Raw genomic sequence first — 19,880 nt, 5'->3', positions numbered from 1 at the left:
AAATGTAAAGAAGGAGGGGGTTCATTGGTGTCCCTATCCCCTTGACCCAAAGGCGGGATACTCACGGGTTGGCGCGGTGGTCCTCAGGGCTCTGCCTTACCTACATCTGGTCCACTTGCCAGCTGTCTGGGTCTTCGTGCTCCTGCCCCAACTTGGGCCTATGGCACCTGTGTCGACCAAAAAGGGCATCCGCCCCACAACTGTGGGTACAGTGCAGGCTCCAACAGTCAGCCTGGCTACCCTGAGGCCAAAGATACTGGCTTCAGGGTCTGAACAGATAGAGTCAGGTGATTCTCTTAGGGAGAATTGCAGCCTTGGAGCTCTAATGCTCCAGGGCCGGTATTTGCCCATTCCCGGCCAGATGCCAGTTACTGCTGCCGCTCCTCTGCTGTGGGGCAGTGTCAATGGGGGCACTCCTGCCAGTGCGCCAGGTCTTGGCACACCCGGCATTCTCCTGCCTGACTTCCCCTGCCTGACTTCCGGCAGAATTTTTAAATCTCCCGCAGCAGCAGCCCCAGCTGGCATCATCAGCTGGCTGCCACCCAGCTTGATTGACAGCTGCTTTAAGAGGCGGTGAAATAGTGGTTGGCATGGCTCCTTCTCCACTCCAGCCTGCCTCAGAGGTAAGTTCTCTGTGGCGTGAGCATCTCTGTTTCCTTCTTTGGAAGAGTCAGGGTCTGTCCCCAGTGCTTCCAACCCCCACAGATATCTCCTGCTGCCACACACAGATTGTTAGGGGCTGGAAGGGACCTTACAAGATCATTGGGTCCAGCCCCCTGCACTAGGCAGAAAAGACAACTGGGGTCAGGTGACCCCAGCAAGGTGACTGTCCAGTCTCCTTTTGAAAATTTCTAGGGTAGGTGATTGCACCACCTCTGGAGGGAGTTTATTCCACAGTCTGGACAGCCTAACTATGAAGAAGTGTTTCCTAGTGTTAAGCCTGAAACGGTCTTCCCTGAGTTTGTGGCCATTACTCCTAGCTTTCCCCACGGGTGCCCTGGTGAACAATCGTTCACTGGTCCCATGATGTACGGCCCTGACGTAGCGATAAGCTGCTACCAAGTCCCCTTTCTGCCTTCTCTTCTTTAGGCTGAAGAGCCCAAGTCCCACAGCCTCTCCTCGTATGGCTTGTCTTGCAAGTCTCTGATCATACAGGTGGCTCTTCTCTGCACTCTCTCAAGTTTTTCCATATCCTTATTGAAGTGCACTGCCCAGAACTGGACACAGTACTTCAGCTGGGTTCTCACCAATGGTGAGTAAATTGGAAGAATCACTTCCTTGGTTTTGCTTGAGAAAAAGTGCAAAAAATTGCAAATCTGTCTGTGCCTTCTGCCTTATCTGAGTGTTGATAGGCTTGACTGGTTAGGTTCTTTTCCTGTTCCCTCCAGCTTCGTAAAACATTCCAACTCCTCTCTTCCCTCATCTCAGGCTTTTGAAGACCTCCTCCATGCCCATGATTTCAGCTATCTCTTTTACAAGCTGGGTTGACACATGATAAGAGTAGAAGTGGCAGCAAACAGTGTTGGGATTGAAGAAAAGTAAGGATAGCATCTGGCTGCTTTGTTGTTTTATGTGAATGTTTATTTTTGCTATCTATTTAATGTTATAAATATGTATCACTTTGTCACTATCTCCACTCTTGACATCCTTTTCAAATGTGGGTACTTGATTCCTAACTCCTGTTTTAAGTCAGAGATGGGTGGGTACTCAGTACCTTGGAAAACCGAACCACTTGTATTTAGGTTCCTAAATATGGATTTAGGTGCTTAACGGTAAGTACACAGATTTGAAAAATGTGTCTATGATAAAGCTGTTGGACTATGTTTCTGTTACATTCTTTTTAAAGTAGTTACTTAAATACAGTAGAAGGGATCTAAATAGTTTGTTCAGAATGTTTACATAGTTCTGTAAAAATCATCAGTAACTATTTTAGTGCTTTTTTGATAGTCCATGTTTTTGAACCTTATATGGTACATAATATAAATTACAAAAATGTTTAGATTGGCCAAAGAACATTTAGGATAAGATAAGCTATTATTGGAACTTTAAAATATTATATGCATTTGATATTAATATAATAAGTCATGCTAATTTAAAAAATGAGTATGTGGTATTCCAGTCTTTTACTTTTCTTGGGGTGTTTATTTGTTGTGTATTGTGTGTAGTAAAATTGTTGAGCAAATTTGGTTTAAATGAAAAAGGACAGTTTTATTTTAAGGGGGTCAAGTAATATAAAAGTTAGATGGCATTATAGATCACATACAAAACCTACAAAAATGCTTTTGAATTCTATATATTGCATTGGAAGAGTTACTTTGAGCAAAAGTTGTAATATTGTTTAGGATTTATTCATTCAATAGCTCTAAGTAAATTGGCTTAATATTGCATACTTAAACAAGGAATTGAGAAGCAAGTTGAAATCTGCTAGTTTTGACATGACCAATAAACAGGAATTCTGCAGTTGACAGCTACTGTCAATGATGTGCAAGACAGACTTCTCTCCCTCTCGTATAGCTGTCTATACCTTCCAGTGTTAGCAAGAATAAAGTACAGATGTTCACAAAGAGCTCTGTGTTAGCTCACACATTGTCAAATATTTATACACATTACAGACATGTTCCAAATAACACCTACTAGCAGTGTTGTGAACTGCTCTCCAGACTATGAGAACGGCAGAAAAGGTCACACAGCTCTTTGTAAGAGGAAATCATTGAATGCTGTTAGATCAGGGGTGGGCAAAATATGGCTTGCAAACAAGGGACTGTCTGGCCTAGGTGCCATCCAGCCATGGGACATCCCACTGCCCCTTGGGCATGTAGTGGGGCTGGGGCAGCTCCACAGCTGGGGCAAGCAACAGCAGCAGCCAGAAAATGCCACTGCTGCTACCTGGGCTGCCTAGAAAGGTGGAGTGGACCAGGGTCAGGGCTGGGGCTTTGTGCTGCTGGTGGTGGCACGTGGGCTCCGTGCTGTTGGGGTGGAGTGCTGACTGGCACACCGCAGCTTCCCAGAACTGCCTGTGTGGCCGGTGGGCGCAAATAATTGCCCACCCCCGTATTAGACTGTATACTAGTCTACACTAGGGACAAGCAACCTTTACCAGGTATGGGTTAGAATAACTCACCCTGGATCAGATGCAGATGGAGGGTAGATACTGGGACCCTGTTATTGCCACTAATCTTTCCATGGCAGCATGGAGAGAATGATCCAAGGCTTCTCTGTTATGGAAAATTTTTCTTCATACAAACTTTCTGAAGAAGATAACTATTGAGAAAAGGAAGTTAAGAGACTCTGCAATATGTATCTGACTGACTACATTCATTCCCTGTATTCTAATTGTGTGCTGCCTAAACAGTGCATTAGAAATATTTTCAAATTCCTTTTCTATTTGAGATAAGAATAATTTACTTCTGATAAGTGGTGGAGAAACTGGTCTTTATTCCCCCTGTTCATATGTGCATGTCTGTGAGTGCCGGAGTTTTATAATAATGTTCTTTCTAGTAGGTATGTAACTAGACATTTATTACTCTATGATGCAGCCCATTAATAAAATTGATATCTAATTCCATAGGTGTAAACTAAACTTATATTTTGGAATGAAAATCTGTTTCTATTAAGAAGGGGGAATATCTGTATTTCACTGTTAGCGATATATTTCAAAGCAGCTCAAGAAAAAAGCACTTCACAATGAATTGAGCCAGATACATCCAAGGAGCAGGCCGACTGAACAAGAAAATGATTTATTCTATTTGTGACCATAACTTTCTTTGAATGCCCTGGTGCCTGTGCAGTGTCATACATCCCACTCTGCATCAGGAGTCTGGGATCACTAATGATCTTACATACCAGCAATAATCTGGTATAGTAGCTATGATATTGCTGCTTTAATTGTAGATTGCATAACATTACTAAGCCTTGATCTTGGGGTGAAAACAGATGTTGCCAAATTAAGTAGACTGGCTGTGGCAGGATGTTGTGCCATAGCTGATCTACTTCATCAGGCAAAACTTGCATTGCCTGTTGTCCTGCATAAGACAGTGGCCCAATCCTGCAGGACGGAGGCTGATGTGTTCCCAACTTATAGAGACACACCTTGAAGATTTTCTGTGGCACATCTCTGTAGAGGGGAAAGCTGGGGTGTCTTACTTACAGAGAGGCACGCTCTGAACAATCTCTGGGGTATGTTGTTCTAAACAGGAGAATCCTGGCTTTCCTCCCCTGGAGGATGTCTCTGTAAGATGGTAAAGCCAGGCAGGTGCTCCCATGGCTTGTGGGGCCCAATCTAGCATGGGAATTCCTGTGGGGTACAGAATTGGACCCCTCAAGTTCTGGGAACACCTGCCTGGGGCAGCTGGAGACCATGGGTGCTCCGGGTGAACTGTGCACTCACACTTTAAACCTGACATTTGTCACAATAAACATCACAAATTGATACCACCTATGTTGTAGCCACAAATTTTGGGCATTTGTGGCAGGACAAGGGGTATGGACATCTGTTTGCTTGGCCTTTTTCCCACCATAAAATATTTATGGTGATACAAAGGTGTTGCGCTGTCTCATGATAGTTACTTGATAGAAGTTGACTAATTCCTTTGGCAAATGACAGCTCTTGAACTGTACTAAAGAGCCTTTACCAAGTGTAAACCATGCATTAATGGGTCCCCATTATGGAAGACTCCTATTACAGAGCTTTTTGGGTGCAATGAGTTTAATTTTTGAATAATTCATTCTTGAATCAAAGCATTTAGAATAGGACAGAAATTCAGTTTCTAGTACTGTGAACTCCAGCTAACCACGTTCTTTTGAATAGATTAAGGACAAGAAAAGACTGTTCTTTTCAACTAAAAAAATCATCTTTGCAAAATGGAAGTCAGAAACTGATGATAAATATCGCAAGGCTTAAATGTAAACTATAAAGGAAAAAATCCCTATTCACAGTGCAGAGTAGAGGAGTAATTAAAAATAGTGAGACACATCATAACTCTTCTATTTAGTGTTTTTATTGTCTATGCAAAGTATATATTTAGAACTGTAAAATATGCAGACTTTTTCCTTCCCACTTTTAGTATAATAAATTATTTGATGATTATATATAGCATCTCATTTATTTAGTTATTGAAGTCCCCTTACTTTTCTGGCATGGCACAATATATGCAATGTATCTCTTTCTTTATGCTAAGAGATACTTAATTTCAATTTTTACTCAAATATAAGATGAGGTTCTTTCCCTCAAATATCATGGAGAAAAAAAGTCCCTTATCTTACATTTACATACAAAGAAACCACATTAAATATACTGTCTGTGTTTGAACTGCTGCTAAAAGCAGCACGTGCTCAGTAAGGGAAACCAGCTATGAAGTTAATTTAAATGCAGCCAACACTTGAGCATGACTATAAAATACATGGCCCATATTTTGCAAAAATGCTGATGGGAATCTACCACAAGAATAAGTTAATGCAATCCATTTAAATAACGTATATGGTAGTACCCACTGAGCACTGTCCCCCTCAGCACTGACTCTTATTTAAGTAATGGTGAGCCACTACTTTACAAACATTTAATTTTCCTCTTCACTCCCACAGCTAAGTTGCACCTTTCTTTCCCATTTCCAATTATTCCAGTTTCTTCACCAGCCTTATATGTCTGGTAAACATCACCGAATGGGACCCTGTACAGTTCACCAAGAATCACTCTGTCCCCTCCTCCCTCAGCCTATAGAAGTGCTACCAAAACTTTTCCCCAGCATGGCCCCTCACCCCCAACCCATAGTCCTCTGGTCCTCACCTCTGACTCACAATCCTACAGCCCTGCTGGTGCCACTTACTCCCAAGCCATAGCCCCCTGGCCCTGCCAATGCCTTTTACACCCAACCTGCATCCCCCCACTGCCTCCAGGTACCCCAGGGCAGGGCCCCCTGCCACCCCCTCAGCAGCGCTGAGCCCCAGCTGTAACCTGCCAGAGGTGGCAGTTGCTGTGGCCAGAGCAGAGCACGGAGCCCAGCTCCCTCCCCCCACCCCCAACTCTGTCCCCTCCCATGCTGGCAGCATCTCCAGAGCACAGCTTGTGGGGTGGGGGGGAAGATGCATGCTACCTGCTGTGGGCTCAGGGTTCCCCACCCTGCTGCCCTCCCCTCAGGGGCTCCACAACCCAGTGAGGGGGACCTGGCATGGGAGAGAGCACTGCACTGCCATGGCTGCCAAGCTGAGGTGCCCCCTGCCCACCTGGCAGCAGCAGGGGCACAACTTCATGCCACTGCTATGCCTCACCTTGGCAGCCATGACAGTGCAGCGTTCCCTCCTGTGGTGGATCCCACCTGCTGGGCTGCAGAGGCAGCTCCTGCCCAGAGTTGATCCAGCCCCATTGTAGCCCCATGCCCCGCTGTTGGAGCAGAAACCTTGGAGGGGGCATGTGCCTCCCTGCCATGTTGCCTTGCCCCCCAGCCTCCTCTGTCACATTATCTGTGCCCTCCCTCACTCCCCAACATGTCACATGTGTCCCCTCTGCCCCCCAACGTGTCTCTTGTGCTCCCTTCCCCATTCCCATAGACTTACCTGGAGGGAGCTGCTGTCCATCACTGTTTGGCTGCCACATGCATGTGCATGCACACATGCATGTGGTTGCCCCCTGTCTCCATTTGCCCTCCCCACTCCCCCCCAGCCCAAAGCAGCCCCTTGCAGTCTGGAACTCTGCCAGCTTGCTAGGGGAAATCTGTTTCCCGCATTTTTCTCCTTTAAAGGAGAAACGTGATTTTCCTCATTGAATGGAAAACCCGGACCCCTGTTTTTCACAACTCTAACCACTGATGTGACCCCATTTGGGGTTGTGACACAGTTTGGGAACTGCTGGCCTATAGCATATGATTAGTGTGGCCCTGCCCTCCATGAGGTGATGGCAGATCAGGTTGCCCTGTGCCTCATCTTGGAGAGAGTCCAGTGGAGAGCAACAAAAGTGGTGAGGGGGCTGAGGGACATGACTTAGGAGGAGAGGCTGAGAGAACTACGTTTATTTAGCCTAGATAAGGGAAGACTGAGTGGGTATTTAATAGCAGCCATCAACTATCTGAAGAGGGGTTTGAAAGAGGATGGAGCTAGACTGTTCTCAGTGGTGGCAGATGACAGAACAAGAAGTAGTGGTCTCAAGTTGCAGCAAGGGAAGATTAGTTTGGATATTAGGAAGAATTTTCTCACTAGGAGGATAGTAAAACACTGGAACAGATTACCCAGAGAGGTGGTGGAATCTCTATCCTAGGAGGTTTTCAAGACCTGGTTAGACAGAGCCTTGGCTGAGATGATCTAGTTGGGAATGGTCCTTTTTGAGCAGGGGGTTGGACTAGATGACCTCCTATGGTCCCTTCCAAGCCTAATTTTCTATTATTCTATGATCTTCATATACATTTTTGGATATGCAGAATACATTTTGGATCTCAGGACAAGAACACCTGGTTCCAGTCATGGATCCTTTGTATGCAGAGTACACACACATACTAAACAGTGCTGAGCTATGGGGCCACCATGACTTGAAATGGTATTGACTCTGTTGGGTACCAGCCCAGTGGACTAAATGGTAAATCATGAGCCTTTTGGCTTTGAATATAATAGATTTCATAAACAGTAGGGCTGGAAGGGACCTCATAAGATCATCGAGTCCTGCCCCCTGCCCAAAGGGCAGGAAGTCAGCAAGGGTCAAAGGATCCCAGCAAGATAAGCATCCAAATGTTTCTTGAAAGTGTCCAGAGTAGGTGCTTGCACCACCTCTGGGGGAGTCTGTTCCAGGCCATGGGAGCTCAGACAGTAAAGAAGTTTTTTCCTTATGTCCAGCCTAATACAGTCTTGCCGGAGTTTGTGACCGTTGGACCTTGTCATCCTCTGGGGTGCTCTGGTGAATAGGTGTTTCCCAGATCCCGACGCACACCCCTTATGTACATAGGCTGCCACCATATCACCCCTGAGCCTGCACTTCTCCAGGCTGAAGAGTCCCATTGCTCGTAGCCTCTCTTCATGATGCCTGTTCTCTGCCCTCTGATCATGCATGTAGCTCTCCTCTGGACTCTTTCAAGCTTTTCCACATCCTTCCTAAATTGTGGAGCTCAGAATTGGATTCAGTACTGTGGCCTCACCAAGGCCAAGTACAGGGTCACATGAAATCCTGGTTCTTGCTCAAGATGCATGGGTAGATGCAAGCCAGAGTTTTGTTCACTTTGCCAGCTGCAGTATCACATTGGTGGCTTATATTCATCTTGTGATGAGTCATGGTGCTAGTGAGAGTAGCATTGCCAAACCTAAAAGTGTAATGTGGGGTTTATTCCTGAGGTGGAGCACCTTGCATTTCTCTGTATTGAATGCCATCAGGATTTCATCCACCCACTTGCAAACCTATTCAGGTCAGCCTGGATCACCAGCCTGTCCTCAAGTGTGGACACTCTTCCCCAACATTTGCTGTCATCAGCAAACTTGGCCAGTCCACTTTTGACACCAGTGTCCAGATTGTCTATGAAGCCATTAAGGTCTGAGAATGGAGCCTTGGGGGATGCCACTAGTCACCAAGTGTCATGTTGGTTCGGTTCCTTCAACTACTACTCTCTGTATCTGGCCTCGGAGCCAGTTCCCCAGCCATAAGACCGTGGAGTAGTTGAGGCCACAGTTGCCCAATTTTTCCATTAAGACAATCCATCATAGGACACCAGGTCGAAGGCTTTTTTAAAGTCCAACTATGTGACATTAACCTCTTCCCTTTTGTCCAGGTGATATGTCACCTGGTAGTACAAGGAATGAGATCAGTTAGGCCAGACCTACCCACAACAAACCTGTGATGGCTATCCCTCAGAATGTTGCCTTCTGTTAACCTGTCAAGAATGGTTTCTTTGCTATTTTTTTCCAAAATCTTCCCAGGGATTGAGGTCAAACTGATTGGCCTGTAGTTTCCCAGGTCTTCTTTCCTCCCTTTCTTGAAGATGGGCGCCACATTGTCCCTCTTCCAATCTTCAGATACTTCGCCTGAGTGCCAGGAGTTCTCGAATATCCTTGCTAGTAGCTGTGCTGTGATGTCTGCCAGTTCCTTTAGCACTCTTAGGTGCAATGTATCCGGACCAGCTGATCTGTGGGGGTCCAGCCTCTCAAGATGCTCCCTCACAAGATCCATGCCAAAGGTGGGCATATATTCATCTTCACCCTGGTCATCCCAAATCATGTTTGGCAGGGTGGTCCCTTTGGGCTCGTGAAAAACTCATGCAAAGCAGTCATTAAGCAAATTGGCTTTTTCCTGGGTGTCAGTAGTCAGCTGCTCCAGCTGGTTTAGCAGGGGTGCAGTGTTGCCCTTGTTTTTCTTTTGACTCCCCACATATCTGAAGAAGGATTTTTTTATTGTCTTTGATTCGTGTAGCCAGATGGAATTCAGTTGCAGTCTTGGCTTTTCTAGTTCGCTCCCTGCAGGTGCGGACCAGTGCAGCATACTCCTCCTTAGTGGTGTTTCCTGTCTTCCATCCATTATACGCCTCTCTTTTTAGATGAGGAGGTCCATCAGTTCCCTGCCTGTTGAGCCATGGGGGTTGTTGAGACCTTTTACCACCTTTCCTATGGGTTGGGATGGACTCCCCTTGTGCTTCTAGGATCACTTCCTTAAGGAACAAGCACTTATCTTGAACTCCCCTCCCTGTGAAATCATGGCCTCTCAGGGCCTCAAGAACAAGCTTATGAAAGTCAGCTTTCCTGAAGTTGAGGACTACTGCATTGCTGGCTGACTTGCCAGCTTTGTGATGGATAGTGAAAGTGATCAATTCGTGGTCACTGTCACCCAGCTTCCCTTTGATTCTTATGTCACTGATTAGATCATCCCCTTTGGCCAGTACCAGGTCCAGCAGTGCCTTGCCTCTTGTTGGCCCATAAACTTCTTGGGACAGGTTTAACTCATCATTGCTGTAAGGAAACTTTGTGACCCATCAGATTTGGCCGAGTGCTCATCCCGTGATATGTCCAGGTACTTGAAGTCTCCCGTGATGACCACGCACCGAGAGCATGCAGCCTCGGCCAGTTCCCTGGCAAATTCTTGGTCAAGCACTTGTTCCTGGTATGGGGGTCTGTTGTAGATTCCTACCGTTGTATCGCCTTCACTACATTCCCCTTGTATTCTAACCCAAAAGGTCTCCAATCATCCTCCTTGGGTGCCAATCCCAGCTTGTAGGGACGCGTAGCTCTCCTTCACATAGAGCGCTACACCCTGCCCCTTTTTTCAGCATGATCTCTCCTGTATAGAGTGTAGCCATTTATACCGGTAGTCCAGTCATAAGAGGAGTCCCACCAGGTCTCCATGATCCCTATGAGATCCTCGTCATTTTTGTTCAGCAGAAGGACCAGTTCCTCCTGTTTATTCCCTAAGGTCTTAGCATTAGTGTACAGACAAGTAAGTGTCCTGTTGGAGGCCCTAGGCTTCCTTGTACTCATGGAGAAGCTCTGTTCCTGAACTAGGGTAGGAGTGGGTTCCCTTGAGCATCCTAACCTGCTGAGGGATGGGGACCCTGGGGCAGTGAGCCTTGGAGTTGACGACAGCCTTTATCCAGCCCCCTGGCCGGATGGTATGAGAGTGCCTCTTGACCTCCCTGGTCCTGCCAGGTGTCCTAGGTTGCTTTTCTGTCCTGCGGTGAAGGCCTGGAAGTAGGAGTCAGTTCCCTGTTTGCCATCCCTGATAGCACACAGCCTCTGCACGGCGGTCTGGAGCTCCACTATCTGGGATTCCAGAGACTCCAATACAGAGCAAACCTCAGAAGAGGAGGTTGCAGTACTCCTTATCCCATGTGCCTGAAGTTGTGCCAAGCAGCCCCCACAGTTGAGAGCCAGGGGCTCCATCTGAATGGAGGCCGAAACCATGGGTTCCATCTGAATGGAGGCCTCAGAAGTACCAGAAGGAAGGGATCCAGCTGCAGGGGGGAACCTTGGCTACTACTGTGCTAACTGCTCCCATGAGGCTCTCTGCCTAGGGCCTTGTGCCCCTCCTGCACATGTCTTGCGCTAACTCACGTGCCAGGCCTAGAAGCAAGCCTGGTTGCGCGTTCTGCTTGTGAGGCTCTGGTCACGTGTCTCCCGGGGGGGGGGTGCTACGTGAAGTAGGAGCCGGGGGAGGGGAGGGCGGTGACCCTCCTCAGCTCCTCTCTGCTGCCTCCCCACAGCTGGGCTGAGTTCATCCCACCATGGTCCCCTGCTTACCTCTGGCTAGACTGGAGGTTGTCTGGGGGTCCTGCTGGGCATTTTGGGAGTCCCAGGGCTCATGGAGACACAACGGGCATCTGCCCATGCATCTCGTTCCAGAGTTGGGTGCCCAAGCACGGCTTCTTTTAAACTCTGCGCATGTGCAGTAGGCTCCACCAGCGCTGCACTGCTCTCAGGGGGCTGGGGGGGTTGGTTCCTCTCCCACTGAAGAAGGAAATAGGTGAGTGCCTCCCTCTTTCCCTGCCTCACATGCCAGGTGGCACTGGTTGTGTGGCTCCCTGGGGGCTGGGACAAGCAGGAGCCGGGGGGGTGGTGACCCTCCTCAGCTCCTTTCAGTTGCCTCTCCCACAGCTGGGATAAGTCCCACCCACCACGGGACCCTACTTACCTCTGGCTAGGCTGGGGGTCATTGCAGGTCCCAGTGCTCACGAGGGCACAATGGGATATGCATCTCGCTTCGGAGCCTGGGGTTGCCAAAATGCAAAGTTTGTATTATATACAAGTAGGTGCCAAAGTGCTACCTAAATGTTTATGGAGTACCTGTGCTAAAACTTGCAGCAGCTTCAAAAAAGGTAAAATGCATCAATTCTGGATGGCCTATATCTATGGGTGCTATATGCAAATTGCTACAGCTATGTTTATTTCAAGGTTAGTTATTTGAAATTTGCTTCTCACTTCCATGAACTCAAGGAGAGCAGGATCTGACTGTAAGGAGAGGGAGAAGGGGCTGTAGGGAAAAGAAGTAGAGGGGGGTCAGATTTATTTTCCTTGCTGTGGTAATGGGAGTGGGACAAATTCAAGACAAACCTCCAATAGTTAGATTATATACCTAGAAAATTATATCAAATGTATACATTTTCCATATATAGAATCCAGTTCTTGGCAGTTCTTCTTATAATCAGGGCCATCTTATATTTGAGTAAATATGGTAAATTAATTTCAATTTAGAAGTTGATTTGTTTCTGAAGTAATTTTTTCTTTAACTGGGAACCTCTGCCCCTGTTACAGGGAAGGTGCCAGTGGCAGGTTTCAGGGAGCCTGTGGGTAAAGTAGCAGCAGATAGAAGGTACCTGGGTGAACTGAGCCAGGAGCTAGAAGAGGACAGGCTGCTAAAGGCAGAATTAACAGCATCTGGGCCCTGGCAGCAGGAGACAGGGTCACATGATAGGAAGGAAGCTGGGCTTGGGACCTCTGAGCCCCATATACGTCCATCATAGTGAAGTGACACAATTTAGTACTACTTTTTGTTGCAGAGACATTGTGGCACAACTAAAGGTATGGGCGTGTATTTTATTTCCCCAGAGCATCAAAAAAATACCCTGGAATGACCTGAGCAAAACAAATCAAAAATAAACTTCAGCTGTAGTGGCATACCTTTGAAACTTTGAGAAGGTACTTATGGCAGTTATACCCTCTAACTAATGATTTAACACCTCTTAATTAATAACTGCTCTTATTTTAAATGCCTTTATGATTTTTTAAGGTAACCTGTGCCAAAAGCAAGGGTTTAACGTGCCAGAGCACAACTGAAGCTGTAACATCTTTAAGGGGAGAAACAGATTTATTTCATCACCTTTGTGCTGCCATAAACATTTTTATAGAAGCATAAAATGACAGCAAGTACACGTCCACACCTCTTGTTGTGCCACAATGTGTCTGCGACAAAAGGTAGTACTAAATTGTGTCACTTCACTGTGATGGATATATATTTGCTTTATGGCAGCAGAGTGCAAGCAGCCTGAAGCTGCCTACACTCTTCCACTGCCTTAAGGCTGCAGTGGAATTAATTAGTTTCCTGTGACCTAATAGGGCTGCACATGTAGATGTTGGGACTTTATAGCAGAGCTAATTAGGCAGGTCCGCACTAAACATCTTGTGTAGATATACCCTACGTGTTGCTTACTAGTGTATAGGATTTGGTTGAGAATCTGAAGGTAGACGACAACTTGGGTGACCAGAGGTCATGAAATGATAGAGTGAGTGATCATAAGGAAAAAAAGGAAGGAAAGCAGTAGAATAAACATGTTGGACTTTTGAAAACCAGACTTAAAAGATTCAGAGAAGTGGTAAGCATAATCCCATAGCAAAGCAGATGTAGGGGAAAAAGGAGTCCAGGAGAGGTGGTTATTTCTTAAAGATACAATATTAAAGGTACAAGAGTATGTTATCCCAATATGAAGTAAGGATAACAAGCGTAATGAGGGACTAACTTGTAGTAATAGTAGCAGTAGTTTATTTACAGCATTTGCCAAAATAATACAATAAACAAAATTATTTACAATTAAAAAACGTTTCTAAAGCTTAAAGTTTTTGCTGAAAATATGCAGTAAAATTATCCATTCTATTAGTTTACACAAAATTAAAAAAACAGAACATAGTATATGATGATAGAAAAGATTAAATGAAGCAGTGAGGTAAAACAGAACAGCATCATTTTTTGTGCAAATGATGTAAATACACTCAAGAAGTTTAGGACAGGCTCCAAAGTGTTAGAAAGAAGCCAGATTGATTTTTCTTCATTAACCCAGTATTTAAAGTTTCCCATTAATGGAAAGATCTATTTCCTTCTTATTTCTTCAAAGAACAAACAAGACCACAAATAATGATTTAACTAATCTGTCTCCTTTCCACAAGAGCATATTCTGTCTGAATATGGGGTCTGATACAGACTTGTTACAAGGGACTGGTAACTCAGCCATATTGGTAGGGATGAATATAAGATTACTACAGTATGGACACATAGAGACAAAATCAGAAAGGTCAAGATATAACTTGAGATTCAACTAGCAGGAAACAAAAGGGAGAAAACAGCATCCTATAAATACAGTAGAAATGAGAGAGAGAGCAAGGGAAATTTACGGAATGAGGAAAGGAATATAATAATGGAAGATACAGAGAAGGCTGAAGTGTGTTAGTGTGTGTATGTGTGTGTGATTGTCATGTGATAGCTGATCTTTTTTTAACACTACACTCTCTCTCTCTCTCTCTCTCTCTCACTTTCCTGTTATGATAGAGAGTATCTTCTCAGCATAGAATAGGGAAAGGCAGGCTAGATATTACTTAGACCACCTGGATGTTTTGAAATGATCAGGGTTGGATAAGGTTCATCTTAGAGCTTTCAAAAAAACCAGCTGAGGTTATTTCAGAGTGATTGCTTATTATTTTTAAGAGCTCATGAAGATCAGATCCACAAGGCTGGAAAGAGGCAAATATAATGCCTAATTTTCTAAAAGGGAAAAAGGAAGATCCAGGGAATTACAGACAGGTCAGTCTAGCATTGCCATCTTGATGAAATACTGGACTATTTTTTATAAAATTATTTCTAAGTGTATGGTGGATAACAAGATAAAGAACAGTCAATACAGATTTGTCAAGAGTCTTCAGGTTCCAAAAATGTATTAAAGAGGCTAGTTGTCTTTGTCTGCAAGGGAACAGTGCGAGATGTAATGGGCTGGAATTGCAATGAGGAAGATTTAGGTTAGATATTAGTAAGAACTTCTAAGTATGAAGGTGGTTAAGTATTAGAATCAAATCCCTAGAGAGGCTGTAGGACCCCTGGCATTGGAAGCTTTGAAGTACAGTATTTTTAAGTACAACATTAAGTACAGCATAAGACAGTGGTTTTCAACCTTTTTAAATTTGCGGACCTCTAAAAAAATTTGAAGGGAGGGGCGGACCCTTGTGAATTGTAAGTCTGGGTATTCACATACTTTTGATTGATCATAGTAATTTTATGCGGATGCCTTAGACAGAGTGTGAGGACGCCCAGGGGTCACAGATCACAGGTTGAAAGCCACTGGCATAACAGAAGCATTTGTCTGGGCTGGCTTAAACAGAAATGGTCCTACTTTCTGTAGCAGGGTTGGAGTGTCTGATGTACCGAGATGTCTCCTAGCACTGTTTTACTATACTTCTGTGAAATTATGGGCTGAAGAGATCTGTGATAAAAATTACAAGATACAACAAATAAAGAATGACAAGATGCTTTCTTTGCTTTTGGCAAAAAGATCAGACAAATCAAAAAAGATATAAAATAATGACAAAAGAACATCATCCAGAAATATCTTATGAGGGAGGTTTCTAAGAGTACCTTACAAATGAGATTGAGTCATAGTGCTCATGTAGCAGGGAAGAGTGAAGTAAGAGTAGAGACATCAAAAGAAGAAAAAAAAATAATGTGTTGATTCTGCTTCAGGCTACATGAAAGAGACTGAAATAATTATTTGGCATGGATGAGCCTAATGACAGCCATTTCTTTTTCAATAGGTCCGGAAAATGTCCAGAAAATCTTATTGAGATTAGTTGATTCTGGGATAATCAAATCAATGATATCAAATTAAATTAGTTTTATTAGATCTGCTCACGAGAGAATTCAGAGGATGAAATGAGCTTACTACTGAGATCTGCTAGACCATAATATGGGGTTGAATGTTTTCCTAGATCCTACACTGCAGGAGAGCAGTACAGCGTGTTGACATTTACCTGCACACGTGCTCATTTACATGCACAGAATCAGGAATTGGGTGCAAAGAGTGAGACTGAGTGTACAGCCTTAGTAGATTTACAGGATTGTGCAGTTCTGTGCTTATTTTACTAGTTAGCTTTGTTGATAGGTAAGTAGGGCATCCTAAATCTGCCTCAGTCATCACTGAAATACTATAGCTACCATAAAACAGTTGCTAAGAATATTGTGTTTATATAGCATTACAGTATTGGATTTGTTCACCAGATTTCAAGCTTCCTTTTGTGGGCATATTTCTACTTACTTTGGACCTAATCCAAGTTCCTGTAAACTCAGTGGGTGTCTTTCCCAGGAGGAGCTGTACCAGACCTGTTAAGTTTTTTTGGAAAACATCAGTTTTATAAAATTGACATGGTAAGCTGTTCAGGGAGTACTTCAGACATTGAGGTTGCAGATTTTGGTGTATGTATATTTAAATACAAATATTTAACTGCAAGATGCTTCCTGAAACAGTGGCTTTATTAGGACAAAAATAAGAGTTGGAGTGATATAATTACTTTGCAATCCAGTATTGCACATCAGGCCAGATTCTGTTTCACCTCTGAGTGGTGTAGGTGGACTTAAGTACTTGAGTGCAATTTTGTTCCACCCTGCTTGAGTCCCAAAAAATTGCTAATACAAAAGGTGGGTTGGTTCTCCTACTCACTCCTTTTTTGTGACTTAAAGCTAATATGACAGCATGTTACAAAAGTAGACATGTTAATGTATTTTCAGAGATTCAAGCGGCGTGGAATAAAATTGTACTTGGGTACCGAAAGCCACTTATGCACCTAATAGGTGGAATAGAATTTGGCCCATAGAGTGTTTCCTTTCATTTTTATAATTGCATATGAAACATTATGTTGCTTTATCTTAGACTGTTCTTTTTTTGTTTTCTTATAGTGTGTGCAGAAGCTTACAATCCTGATGAAGAGGAGGATGACATAGAATCCAGGGTATTTAACTTATTGAAAGACTGACTTACTTCTTAGTTCTCAGACTTCAGAAATAATAAAAATATGAATAATTACAGTAATTATGAGACCAACCAGTTTAACTATTATTTTTCAAATGCTTCCTTATTGTAGTGTCCCTCGATAGTAACGAAGGCTGTTCTGAAAGACATTGATCCCTACAACAGTGTCTATGTGGGACCCAATTTTTAAAATACTCTGATTAATTATGCCTATATACATTGTCTCTTAATGAGAACTTTTTTAATATTTGCCTAAAGTCTCTTCTCTTAAGGTACTTTAAGGAATGCAAGTTCATATCCTTAACTGAGATAGATCAATATTCTTTTCTAAGATAGAACATCAATAGTTCATTCTGATGCTGTGAAGCCTCCTATATACCCTGTGAAAAGAATTATGTAAATTAACCCATAGCTGATGCAGAACATGTGGAAAATTCTTTGGAAAAGACTTGTAGGAAATAGAACACAATTTTTAATGGTCAAACATTTGGTGTTACCTATAAACTGATATGTTTGAAGCATGTCCAGAGAACATTAGAATTTTGTTTTGTATCATAACGTTTGAATTTAAGGTATCCCAAAAGAATGCAAAAAAATAGATTAGATTCTAGTGGCATGGTGTCTGTGTATAGAGGTGCCCTGATAAAGATTTTTTTAGCTGATGCCAGTGGCCAATTATTAATGAACTATATCGACTGATGGGGTGTCTATGGCAAATTTTGGAGCAGCTATAGCCCACCTCTCCCAGCACCATGACCTCTGCCCAGCCTGAGCACAGCCCCAGCCCAGCCCCCTTCCGGGAAGAGCCCAGCACCACTGCCAGCCCTGAGTGCGCAGTGGGCAGCCCACCCTTGCCCTGTGCACAAATCCGGGGGTACGTACCCCCCATGCCTCCCATGGGGGTATGTGCAGAGGCAGGAGCTGCCTCTCCTGCACCCCTGGATGAGCCCCTCCTGACTCCATCCCATGCCTCACCTTGCCTAGGCAGTGCCTGCCCCAGCCCTACTCTCTTCCTCACTTGTGGAGGCCTCAATCTACACCCCCATGCCCCTTCCCTCCAACAGATTTACCGGCCAGGTGCTGCTCTCCAAGCTGCTGAGCTGCATTCCTGGCCGTGTGCATGCTGTAGTTGCACCCATGCACACAGCAGTTATTGGCAACCTTACTGGCCACATCAGCCAAATAAGCCAAGTGGTGATAATGTCAATTTTCCTTTTATTGGTGCCAATGCGATGTGGACTGATGTATTGGTACAACTCTAACTGTGCAAGTATAAATGTAGTAGTGCTTCACACTGTTACTGTATTGTCATTAGGTATGTTTTCAAATTCACCAGCCTTTTGATGAAGATGTTACCAAATGTAACCATGCTTTAATGTAAAATTTCTTAGCAGTTTTAGCTCGGTCTTTCAGTTACTTGCTATTTTGTGGTGATCATTTTTAAATTTCTGCACTGAAAAAGGAAAAATATACCACAAAATTTCCATTATATCCTTCAGGTTATTCATCCCAAAACAGATGATCAAAGAAACAGATTGCAAGAGGCTTGCAAGGACATTCTTCTTTTTAAGAACCTAGATCCGGTAAGATATTTTTTATGCTGAACAAGATTTAAGTGTCAATAAAAAAAATAATCGAATTTGAGTCTTCTATAGAAGATTTTCCAACAAGCTTAGATCTTGTAAGATAAAAGATTTATTATTGCTTTTCCTGAGTATTTTGTAAACTGTAAGTAGGCGTGTTCATATTACCGAAGGAACAGTATCATATTTACTTGCATACAACATGCACTTTTCCCCAGAAAATCTGCCCCACAAAATTGGGGTGCATGTCTTAAGTGGGGAAGCTGATTTCCTCTGTTGGAATGGAGGAATGGGAGCTTGTATGGCTGCTGCAGTGGCTGCTGTGCTTCTCTCTCTCTGCCAGCCCAAGAGGGAGGAGCAGAGTTCTCTGTTCAGGGACAGAGCTACAGTGTTAACCTTTTCACAGCCACTGTTGAATTGGCAAGAGATTTTGGCTTCCAGTATTATGAAAATCTGTGACAAACACTGCACTATTTTGCTGTTTAATATCAGGTAATGTTATGTTGATACTGGAGCAAATGAAATCACTAAAATGATTGTAAAGTGTTTTATCTTGTTAAAAGCTTATTTTAAAAATATTTTAGGAGACCAAGAAGTATAAATACAAACGCCCATCAATTAATTGAAACTACTTAAGAAAATTCCTGGTGCTGTTTTTGATTGTTTGTTTGGTTTCTTAAGTGAATCAAAATGTGTGCTACGACCTCATACAAATGCTCACCCTGACCATGTACCTCCATATGCCAGAGCTTGTGCTGTCTTTCAGCAAGGTAGACTCTAGTTCCAGTTGTTTCTTGTCCATGAGCAGCAGCTTCAACTCCAACTCTTGCTTATTTTGCTAGCTTTTTCTGAATGAGGTCCAGTCACTTCTCCAGTCACTATATGTTTTTCTGGCATCCTCTACACGTGCTAGTTCTGTTATTCCCACAATCACTCTCTGTCTTGCTTGTCTGTTTTGGCTTCTGTTGCCTTTTACATCTCCTGGTCTCACCTGCAACATGAGTGCTTTTCTTGATTCCTTGACTGTTTCTGGAATGCCAGTCATTTTCTGTTTAGTAGGATAACCAGCTGTGTCTTTTAAGCAATATTGAATCTAGCTTCCTTTCTCTGTACAATTTTAGTAGCTTTTAAAAGCTTTTAAAAACTAATTTTTCCTAACTGAATTTTCTTTCTTTCTGAACAGACTAAAGGATACACTGTCTGCTCTCAGTTGAAGAATAGCTGTTTGTTTCCCTCTTACAAAATTACTATATTTTCTTGCATACCACATACCCCCAAATAAAACACACACTTTTTTTTAGGGAAGGCAGAATAAAAAAGAAGACATTTTCTCAAAGTTATGACATAGTTTCATAGTTTGTAGGGTCAGAAGGGACCTGAGCAGATCATCGAGTCCGACCCCCTGCCATGGCAAGAAAGAGTACTGAGGTCAAACAACCCCAGCAAGGTGTTCATCTAACCTCCTCTTAAAGACCCCCAGGGTAGGAGCCAGCACTACTTCTCTTGGAAGTAGGTTCCAGATCCTAGCTGCCCTGACCATGAAGTAGCACCTCCTGATATCTAGCCTAAATCTACCCTCTGCCAGCTTGTGACCGTTATTCCTGGTCACTCCTGGCGGTGCTCG

At 43.8% G+C, this 19,880-nt stretch overlaps 1 protein-coding gene across 1 annotated transcript in view; it reads left to right on the top strand.

The window, feature by feature from the left end:
- The window catches only part of PRKAR2B (protein kinase cAMP-dependent type II regulatory subunit beta), a 178,152-nt gene that overhangs the window by 112,271 nt on the left and 46,001 nt on the right, over positions 1 to 19,880 (top strand). Inside the window, exons 3-4 of the mRNA XM_019543556.1 lie at positions 16,601 to 16,653; positions 18,173 to 18,256. Of these exons, the coding sequence (XP_019399101.1) occupies positions 16,601 to 16,653; positions 18,173 to 18,256 (137 nt within the window). The remainder of the gene's footprint in view (positions 1 to 16,600; positions 16,654 to 18,172; positions 18,257 to 19,880) is intronic.

Source organism: Crocodylus porosus, unplaced genomic scaffold, assembly GCF_001723895.1.
Source record: "Crocodylus porosus isolate Cpor-Errol unplaced genomic scaffold, CroPor_comp1, whole genome shotgun sequence".
In the NCBI taxonomy this organism is placed as follows: Eukaryota; Metazoa; Chordata; order Crocodylia; family Crocodylidae; genus Crocodylus; species Crocodylus porosus.
The sequence above is the reverse complement of the archived record's forward strand: the minus strand, read 5'-3'. Positions and strand labels throughout refer to the sequence as shown.